General features: G+C 37.4%; 1 protein-coding gene across 1 annotated transcript in view; it reads left to right on the top strand.

Annotated features, from left to right (window-relative positions):
- Positions 1 to 11,585, top strand: part of LOC106877711 (growth hormone secretagogue receptor type 1) — a 190,450-nt gene extending 178,865 nt beyond the window's left edge. The window contains exon 3 of the mRNA XM_052966453.1: positions 9,567 to 11,585. Within this exon, the coding sequence (XP_052822413.1) occupies positions 9,780 to 10,772 (993 nt within the window). The 5' untranslated portion in view covers positions 9,567 to 9,779 and the 3' untranslated portion in view covers positions 10,773 to 11,585. The remainder of the gene's footprint in view (positions 1 to 9,566) is intronic.
- Positions 11,586 to 11,622: the final 37 nt, after the last annotated feature.

The raw sequence follows: 11,622 nt of genomic DNA, 5'->3' as shown, positions 1-11,622 counted from the left end.
TTTTCAAAATACAAAGACCTGGAAACAGAGGTAACTCGAATGTGGAATCTAAAAACAGAAACAATTCCTATCATAGTAGGTGCCTTAGGTATAATAAAAAAATATTCAGACAAATACATAACAAAAACACCAGGACTTACAAATATATATAACATACAGAAAATTGCACTACTGGGCACTGCACACATCCTACGCAAAACACTTTCAATACAGTAACCATAAGAGCATCACAGCAAACCACAGCACATACCCAAGGCATACAAAGCTGCGCTCGGTAGTGAAGTGAAAGCACGTTATAAAAATAAAACTACTGAACAATAATAATAATAATAATAAGAGGAGACCCCCTTCTGTCATGAATGACCATGGGATTGCTCCTAGAAAGTTACCCCCCGAGGCACAAGTTCGGGCAAGGTTGTTTATGAAAGGCCAACAGTCGCCCATGCATACCAGCCTCCCCTTTCCACACCACCGATGTTATCCAAGGGAAAGGCAAAGGCCAATGCAGCTTGGCACCTGTGATGTCGCAACTCATTTCTTCAGCTGAGTGAACTGGAGCATCGTGGAATAAAGTGTCTTGCTCAAGAACACAACACGCAGCCCGGTCCGGGAATCGAACTCACAACTTCACGATCGTAAGCTCGACGCTCTAACCACTGAGCCATGCGCCTTGCCTAATAATAATAATAATAATAATAATAATAATAATAATAATAATAATAATAATGAGGATGAGGATGAGGATGAGGATGATGATGATGATGATGATGATGATGATGATACATATCTCAAGACTATTGGAAGGAATGCATTTTCAATTCAAAGATGTAGCTTTCTGGCATACTGCATCACGCAGATTCCTCATGGGGATAACGTTCAAAGTAAAACTTTGAAAAATATTCAGTTACTATAATTGAACAAGTAGACAATTCAGTTGATTGAACAACTGGAATATTTATCGTCGAAAAAGACGGAAGATCCACTTTCAAGAACCACATGTACATTACCAGCAAGAATCGCAGCCGAACAGCTGATTGTTGTTTAAGCTTCTTACTAATCTATAAATAAACTCGGCGACATAAAGTATTGACTTTTCTCTTTTGGTTGTGCATTCAGTATACACATGTGTATGAATGCATATGTTACGTATGTACGCATGCATGTTCCTACGAAGAGGATATACATACATACATACATACATACATACAGGGTGTGATGGGTAAATTGTCACCATTTTATATTTCTAATTTCACGCATGCGCATTGTTTGTTTTTGATTTTGCTGACTACACAATATAGTAGGGTCTGTGAGAAAGACAGCACCATGACTCAATTCACTCTACCAGGAATTTGGAAACGACATGTTCTACTGCTTGGCATTCACGCCGGAAGCTCCAATACGAGTATTTCAGAGTGTTTGGGTGTCAATCTGAGGACTGTGCAATCTGAGGGCAAGTATCGAGAGTGATAATAATCAAACATCCAGTCAATATCATGGCGTCTGGAGTGATCACTAGTGATGGCGACGTTATGCCCCCATTCGTCTTCCCACACGGCCTTAGACTCAACACGGAGGCCTACATCAAGTGCCTGGAGGAGGTAGTGCTGCCCTGGGTGAAGAGGGTGGCTGCTGGAAGACTCTATGTCTGACAACAGGACTCTGCGCCATACTACACAAGCAAGAGAACCCAGTCATGGTTGTCAGACAACTTCTGCGACCACATCACACCTAACATCTGGCTACCTAACTCCTCAGACTACAACCCTCTTGATTATTATGTGTGGGGCGCATTTTAGCAAAACTCCTTGTAACACCAAAGATGAACCGAAGGCAAGGATTATGGCACCATTCACTAACTTAAACAAGGAGACCGTCCAGGATAGTTGCAGAAGAATCCGAAGTCGTCTGGAGCCGTTGTTGAAGCCAATGGCGATTTTATTAAATAAATTTACTCTTTAGTATTTCAAGATATTTTTATGTACTTTTAGTAAATATATCTGATAAAATGAGATGTCAGTGTTATTTTCATGTTTGTGTAATTTAGACGGCAGTTTATTCACCACACCCTGCACATACCGATATACATAATTTATGCATTCATATAGCAAAACTTCCTTGCATATAAACATACATATGCTCTCACAAGTAAAAGTTCATACATGCATATATACATAAAATACATATATGCGTGCATACATACATACTGACATACATGCGTACATGCATGCATGTATGCAATGAACAGTCGAGCTCATCTATTTGAACAAACACTTTGGGAAAGACATTCGTCATATCAGTAGAAAAAGTACATATCCAGCCAGCTAGAGGACACCAACACACATTGACAACAAGAATAACTGCTCCTGGATCTTTGACAGATACTTGCATGCTACCTTGGAAGGGATATACTTTTGTTATTCGAGAACAGGATATAGTTACTAAGCAATCATATACATGAATACTTTATACACTCATATATAGATACATAAAAAGTAACAACACGCATGCATAAACACACACACACACACACACACATATATATATATGTGCATACACACACACACACACATATATCGTTGAAGTTTATAGAAAATAAAAAGACGAAGACAGGTGTATGAACAACAAGCAGGTGTATTAGTTTGACGCTCGGGAAAGTGAGAAAGTCTTTTACTCTTCAACAGAAAAGAACGCGAGGAAATAAACAGAGAGAATTAAAAAAACTTGTGGATATAGCAATCAATCATGTGTGTGTGTGTGGTGTGTGTGTGTGTGTGTGTGTGTGTGTGTGTGTGTGTGTGTGTGTGTGTGTGTGTGTGTGTGTGTGTGTGTGTGTGTGTGTGTGCGTGTGTGTGTGTGCGTGTGTAAGCGCGTGTGTGTGTGCGCACACATTAACTCACACTTATATTCGTGAAGCTTCGAAACTGTATTATTTGATAGAAGCATTCTCACTTTGTCAGTAACTGAGTTGAATTCTGCAAAGAACTTAATTAAAAACCCCAAGAAAACACATAATTTAATTAGCTGCAATATAATGAAATAATTATAATGAATATAATTATCTATATTGATTTCTTATTTTAGCACAAAGCCACATAATTATAATAGATAGGGCTAAATTCGATCGAAGTAACGGCAATATGACTCTAGTACTTAATTCACCTTGCAGTAATAAAAGGCAAGTCGATATAAACGCAGACCGTAAAGGGACGTAACTAAATACTACAATGCATTTAGTCTGAAACCCAAGTGTTTCTGTAACTCCTTCAAACTAGAAGTAATGCTTGTACTGGAGCAAAAATAAATAGAATAAGGCTCCGAAGTTGTAGAAACTTTGTCAGACTAAAATCTTGTGGTTTTTAGATTTTTACGTATCCATTCTGAGATCAAGACCCACCGTGATTGATTTTATCTTTAATCATTCCAGGACTGATAAAATAAGTTTTAGGCATATATTTGCACATATTCAATTGCTTTACCATCATCCTCCACATTGTCTGGTTATATAAGAAATCGTTATTTATATTTAGATTGAAAGTTCTCAAACACTTAATGAATTGATTCATTAGCAAATTTATTTTCTTATACTTTAGAAAGATTTTCCTATTCGCCAGCAGCTCAGCAGGTATACTTTAGAACTATGGAAATGGATTTTGTCTATTTTGATTGAGTGGCGAGAAAATGGCTATAACTTCTTTCAAAAGCATTATGTTAGTTTCATTTTTAGTTCAGTGACATCGTCTTTCTTTCTTTTTGATTCTGATAATGTATCATTAACTAACAAGTTTGATTCTATTGCTTTTATTTTCAAGAAACAATGTATTTATAATTTAGATAAAAAAAAAAATCTTCTTACTTTGTGATGGAATGCACTCAGTTAAATAGATCTCCAATACTTGGCGGGTACCTATTGTCTTCTACTCTTGGCACAAGGCCCGAAATTGGGGGCGGGGGACCAGTCGATTAGATTGACCCCAATACGCAACTAGTACTTAATTTATCGACCCCGAAAGGATGAAAGGCAAAGTCGACCTCGGCGGAATTTGAACTCAGAACGTAAAGACAGACGAAATACCACTAAGCATTTCGCCCGGCTTGCTAACGATTCTGCCAGGTAGCCGCCTTAAATAATCTTTTCTACTCTAAGCACAAGGCCCGAAATTTTGAGGGAGAGGGCCAGTTGATTAGACCGACCTCAGTACGTAACTGGTACTTAATTTATCGACCCCCGAAAGGATGAAAGGCAAAGTCGACCTCGGCGGAATTTGAACTCAGAACGTAGCGGCAGACAAAATACCGATTTCTTTATTAGGCATAAAGCCCTAAACATAGATGGGGACACCACAAGGACAGACAATACCACAGTGTGGACAAAAAACATAAAACGAATGTAAATGAGATGAAAGTTAAATAAAAATGAAAAATGAAGATGGACGCATGGGCCCCACTCCCATGCAGTACCATTTGAACCGTTATATGTATTATCTACAATTTTTCTTTTTTTCCTTTAATTTCATACTTCTTTTTTGTCTTTAGTAGAACTTCATCAGTGGTTCGATATCTCTCAAATCCACCACTGGTGGCAACTTTTTAAATTCCACCTCCACTCCTGGTGGGTCAATACTATCTCCACACATCTCTTTCAACTTTCTGTAGCTTTCCTCTTCAATCAATATTGCCTTCGTATCCTCTGCGTAGACGTATGAAGGCACCTTCACTCTTACTATTGAATGAAACTTGATTATTTTTTTCTCTGTTTCAACATCTTTTGGGTACGTCACATAATACCACACACCATCTCCTCCTCGCATCTTCTTTCCTTTCTCTTGGACTTTTGGTTCTCTCTTTTCTTCCTCCATAAATAGTCTCTCCATCTCACCTTCATACAGTTGGGTTTCCGACTCTTTCTCCACTGATAACTCCACTTTCTTTTTACTTTCTTTTTCCTTCCTACTGCTCTCATTCACAGTTTCTTTTCTCACCTCTTCTCTCGTCTCTTTCTGCTTCACTGACAGAGAACTCATTCCTCCGCGCCTCCTTCTTTTCTTTTTAACCATAGGGAATCCCTTCGCTTCTTTTCTGTTTCTTTTTCTGTTGCCTTCTCCTGTACTACATGGTCCACACTCTCATGTCTCTCCTCCTGCTCTGTTTGTGGCTTTCTTTGGGTGCACCATGCCTTCATGTGGCTCCTTTCTCCACATGAGAAACATACTGGCGGCCTACCCTCCACAATAACTCTCAGCTTCACATCTTCTGGCAGCATAATCTCATCCACCACACTATTCAAGTCCTCCGTTGTTGCCTGAATCATTAATTCGATACCATATCCCCAGTAGTTCACCTTCTGGGTCCTTGTAGCCTTCAGAATCTTCCCGTCTTTCATATTATACGTTATGGCTGTCATCAGTCATTCTTCTTTCAATTCAGGTGGTACCTTACCCACTCGCACCTTGGTGACACGTTTGCCGCAGTACGAAGGCAAGAGCACCCATTCGTCTGTCCTTATTGCCTCTGTGGAGTGCTTTATTGCTTCCTCCTCCGTTGTGAAGCGCACCTCTACAGTGGCGTATCTTCTCCTTCTCGTAATGTATGTTGTGAATCTTTTTATATTCTTAACACATTCCTCTATGGCCTCTATTGGTGCGATTTCTATCTTTCTCGCGGCTGCCTTCATGGTTTTAAATATAACCGTTCTTTTTGTCACGTTGACCGATAGCTCTTCAGGTGGTGTCTAGGCTCCACGTTTATCTCGCGGTCCTCCAACTCTCGTGCGTCTACTTCTTTGCCCGTTGCGGTCGCATAACTTGGGCCTGCCTCCGGCGTTTTCTCCATTTTACCACAATGGGAAACAAAACAACAATTAATGAATTAAGAACTTTGGCAACAATTCAAACATCAATTCAAATCACTAACAATGGCAACAATTCGATAAACACTTCAGCATAAACTCACGCAATAACTTCACGGAGCCGTTATACCGCTAAGCAGTTCGACCGGCATGCAAACGTTTCTGCCATCTCGCCGCCTTGGCGGATACCTACTTTATCAACTCCAAAGTAATGACGAAACTCAAAGTTGACATCAGCAGGTTTCGAACTCATAACGTAGTCAGACGATATTCATGTTTTTGCTGTAAATACCATCAGCGTAAATAAATAAATAAATAAGCATATATGCGTTCCTCTTCACGGATTTTTTTCAAGCTGAAGATTTGATAACGATTCAAGGATTGAGAAATAAAGGATCTCCCTCCTCAATCACTAAAACAAAAAGACGGCGTGAGTATGAGTGGAGTGCTTTGTTTTAATGACTAAGGGAAAGGAGAAAAGCAGACTTGATAGGTGGAAAGGATGGAGTTATCCTCAGATCGGAGAGCTCTGGCCTAAAGAGTGGACTTCATTAAAGGTATCCAAGGTCCTGGTGATGGAGTTAAACCGTGAAACGGACACAATCTACTATTAAGAACAGAAATAATCTCTCCCACTGGCTTCTACACAGTTTCCGTCTACCAGATTCCATTAAGAATGTGTTGATCTGTGGCTATGATTAAAAGAAATTAACCAAAGTGCTGCATAGGGGAATCGAACACGAAACAACGAAGTTACGAAGCAAACTTCTTAACTAAGGGGTTAGTTTGAGTGAGACCAAGCCACAACAATATCAGCAAACCAATTAATCGGTAGAAAAAAAAAAGCACGTGAAGTGGTACTTAATTTATCAACCAGACGTGGGATTTAAACTTAGAGCGTCGAACAAAACGGCAACTTATTTTATCCGACGCACTGAAGACTCTGCCAACTCTTTTGTAGGTGGATATTTGGCAAGTGTAATATATTGTTAGAGATACAGGTTGATTCAGTAAAACGTCTGATTAACTTCACAAAGCTTTTAAGTAGGCATCAGATTGTGGTACAGCTAGTTCATCACTTGTAAGTATTATAACTGGTTCGTCGTTAGCTTTCGCTGTTGAGAGAATCTCTATGAGACTGGAAGAAACAGATGCATATTGCGCGACTTGAAGAATGGGGAGCACAATGTAGGGCTGGTAGAAGGGTAACATATTATAGTGTTGGGAGTTGTGGAGAAAAAATTAGAGCTGAGAGAAAAGGGCACTCTTTGTAGGACCGGGTGAAGGGACGCATATTCAAGGACTATGAGGAAGGGAAATACATTGTAAGGCTCGGTGAAGGAGAGAAGATTAGGGATGGCTGAAGATTTATCAGGCTGACTGCATACAGATAAAGTTTTTGGTAGTTTCCTCATGTGCTTTGAGACTCCATGCTATCTGATACAGCGTGAAAATTATTACTCGGTCTTTTCTTATTGATTATTTTGTTTAAAGCATTCTAACTGTTGAATTATATTTTTCGATCATATTTATTTGTTGCCGATATTGTAATTTTAATGCAGGGAAACTCGTGTGTTATTTAATATTTCCTTGGTTGTAAAAGAATTTACTCGTGTAGAACGTGAGTGGCTCTGTGAGATGAGACTTTGAGACCTTTATTGAGACATTTAATAATGCTCACGCACAAATATTTGTTTAATGAATGCTTAATGCTTCACATGATATTCGACATCTCTATCAATTAGAATTTCCTAACAAAGTGAACCTGATGATTATATTTTGTAAATGGAATTTTAAAAAGATGCAGTGGTGAAGAAGACGAGAAGGTCGTTTTGTGTTATGAGCTGTTAAATTATTTGATGTGAACCATTACAAATGTTGCCAAATCGAAAATTTATTCGATGATATGTATAATAATAAACTTTTAGATGTATTTTATGCAAGTTAATTATAATTTTTCAACGGCACTTTTCAGCTGAATTGAAGAGAGTGATGACTGGAGAAATTTGTAGAAAAGATTGTTAAAAGAGCACGAATTGTAAAGCTGGGAGAAAGGAGAGAACATTGTTGTGTTGGGAAAGTGGGACATACATTTGAGAGCAATTATAAGACCCAGTAAAGAACTGCACACAGGCGGACAGGAAGAATGGATACACATTGTAAGATTGAGAGAAGGGGAGCGGATCGTAGCGCTGAGAGAAAGGGTGTCCTTCGTAGGACTGGAGAAAAGAAGTACTCTTCGTTGGGCTTGGAGAAGGGCCGCACATAGAACTGGTATAAATGTATAAAGCGAAGTTTCGAGAACTGTATAATGTGAAGTTTCACGATTTAGGGGTGATCTAGGGCGCTGAATATTCAGTCCACAGATAACATTTCAAAATTTCATTCCTGTTTCAGATGAAATGAGATATATTCAGTTCAAATTTCCTATCGCTGAAATATTAAGAAACGCAACTGATTTGAACTCATGACCAACAGCTGACAATTCCAACAACTTGTTCAGTTGACTGCTTCATCTCTACAATTTATTGATTAATATAATTTTTTTCTTTTTCATTTCTTTTACCAAAATCCAATAGCTCTGGTCTTAATGAAAAAGAAATAAATGTAGCACTTTGAATTTCCCTGATCGGTAACTGAGTAAGTGATGTAAATTGTTTGCAACTGGGAATCGAAATTGTTTTGCAAACACTTGTCAGAAACCTATATTTTTAGGCATAAAATCTTGTCTTTATTTTACTCTTCAAAACAGCTGTAGGTGTCAGAAACCAATTTCCTTTCAATATTTAGTTAAATCCATTACCTGTTGGTATTGACATTGCTTTTCGACCTCGAAGTGTTGATAGAATAAATAATAGTCCAGTATTTGGATAAACAAAATGGATCTCCATCGATTTCGGCGATCAGTAGTCAATTGTTCAATCAGCTGAACTAACTGCTCATGGAATTTTTGAATAAGCGGATGCGCATTCCACTGACACCTGATGTGATTTTTAAGAGGAATCAGTGGGAACCACTGTGAAAGGATGGACTTTTAAAATCCAGGTACAATCCATCCACGGGCTTTCGCCTATTTTCCGGCTAACCAAGTTCATTCACAAGGCTTGGGCTAACCCGAAACTATACTAAAAGACAAATGCTTATGATGCTACGCAAAGATATGAACTCTTGGGATGCAGCATGACTGAATTAGAAGTTTGTTTTTCAATTGCTATCATTAAAGAGCTATGATTTTTCACTATGATTTTAAAATATTTTAGGCATGTCTTTTACGGTAACATCGGATCAATCCAAGCTTCATGAGTGAAACTAGATTGACAGAAACTGAGTGGACGCCCATCAGATGGGTTGTACTTGTAATTTAAGGATCTACCCTTGTCTCTGCGTGTCGCACTGATCCTACCTGAAAATTATGTTAAAAGTAAACATGACTGCGAAATGATGAACCACATACAGGCTATGTCAGTAGGGATAGGTGAAATTCAGTTGAACTACTGAATATTCATCGTCGAAATCTACGTAGATCCATTTAGTGCGGGAGATGTAATTAACTGTGGCCATATGCCAAGTAAAAAAGCTTTATTTATTTATTTATTTATTGTTAAATTCAATATGTTACTCTCTACTTTTTCTTCCTACCTGTTTCTCAAATCTGTATTCTACAATTTTAGAAATGTCTGCAAATCAAGCTAACATGTAAACTTTTTCTTTTATATTTCAGAAAATTTCAAGAGAAAAGTCAAAAAAGAAAAGGACAGATATTGAGTGTTTCTAACATTTTTGATTCACTGTTGCTTTCCAATAAAGAGGAAATACATTGTTCAGGAAGAAGAGTTAGCTAAGAAATAAAACTCATTCAGAAGTATGAATGGAAGAAACTTCTAATTGATGCACTGCAGTAAATAACATTTAACACATCAAGTCGATAAACAAGATGAAAGAACATTCAAATTTATCTTCAAATTTTACACTGGTTGATAAACCCAATTTATTCATGCATATTGCCGATACTTTACATATTTACGCGTTACCTGTTTTGATTGCTCTTGGAATACCGGGAAATTTACTGTCTTTTATTGTATTCACGTGCAGCACAGTAATGAATAAACTTCCATCAAGTACATACATGGCAGCACTCGCTTTATCGGACTCGGGTTTTCTTTCAATTCTCTTGTGCATTTGGCTTCAGAAAATGAACATACACGAATACGTTACACAATTGTGGTGTCAGTTTATTGTATTTGGTGCGTATATATTTGGCTTTTTGTCCGTGTGGTTTACTGTTCTATTCACAATAGAACGATACAAAGTCGTCTGCTATCCTTTGAAAGCAACTCAAATATGTACAAAGCGCAGAGCTCGTCTATCAACTCTCATAATATGTGTCTTTCCGGTGTTTCTTTATATGCCCAGCTTTTGGACGACTATTGATTACCATGGGCACTGTTCGTATCGCGAAGAACTGTTTGTTCTTCTTACTGTGATAACGTATATGGATACTGCACTTACATTTATTTTGCCTTTTCTGGCTCTTCTTTTCATGAACCTTCGAATAATTTGGGCTATTCGTGCTGTGAAAAAACGTATGAACTGGTTACAAGAATCACAGCCGCATGAGAAAACACAAAGTTTGTTATCAAAGACACAAATGAAATTGACCAAATCACTGGTAATTGTTTCAAGTGTTTTTCTAATGATGGTTCTGCCTAGTCATATAACAAGGTTTTACTCTTTAATCTTCACGAATTTCTTATCTTATGACATAATATCATTGCAGACAGCACAACATTTCTTACAAATTCCGTATTATTTAACATTTGGAATCAACTTAATTTTATATACCGGAACAAGTTACATGTTTCGTCGAGGTTTCCTGGAAATTTACCGAAATATTAAAGAGAAGATTCAATGTATAATACCAACATGATATAATACTACAAACTTCGAATTTCCTTATTTTTTCCATGCATTCTATAAACGTTTTATTTCAAATCATAAATAACACAATAATACTTACTTTTATATGGATCTCTTTTACAATTATTGGTGTTATGATTAAACTTTTAAAAAAATGTGAACCACCATTTTCAGCAACATATCTAAGTAAAAACAAAGGCTTCAGTTACACTATTGTCCCTATATTAATAATTACCCATGGAAGTATGTATGTTAATACATGCATGCATGCATACATACAGAAAAGTATTGTGTATGTTACTGTATATATGTATATATATATATAATCTAAGTGTATGTTGTAAGTATATATGTCTGTATGCATAGTGTGTATATGTATATATATATGTATGTATATGTATGTATGTATGTATGTATGTATTGCACCTAAGTTTCTCTAGCTAACACTGATTTCTTAGCCATTCGAGTATACGAGTATACATGAAACAAAGTGAGTTAATAATCAAGCTTCTTCATTTGAAAGAGTAAAGAGCAATATGTGTATCAATCATGTAAATAATATTCTTCAAACGTCTTTGTTTTGGTGAATGGAAGAGAGATGTGTCTCTAGAAATGTCAGATTCTGCATTTCACTTAACTGAGAAGAAACATTTTTGTGATAGTTACAGTATAAGTATAGGTCATCAACTGGACTAAAACGTCGCCTTCACTGTGCAGTTCATTAACAAACAATGGTCTAACATCATGCCAGCTTTCATCTCTCTCTCTCTTTCTCTCTCTCTCTTTCTTTCTCTCTCTCTCTCTCTTTCTTTCTTTCTCTCTCTTTCTCTCTCTCTCTCTCTCTCTCTCTCTCTCTCTCT

The sequence above is a fragment of the Octopus bimaculoides genome, chromosome 3 (assembly GCF_001194135.2).
Source record: "Octopus bimaculoides isolate UCB-OBI-ISO-001 chromosome 3, ASM119413v2, whole genome shotgun sequence".
NCBI classification, from domain to species: domain Eukaryota; kingdom Metazoa; phylum Mollusca; class Cephalopoda; order Octopoda; family Octopodidae; genus Octopus; species Octopus bimaculoides.
The sequence above is the reverse complement of the archived record's forward strand: the minus strand, read 5'-3'. Positions and strand labels throughout refer to the sequence as shown.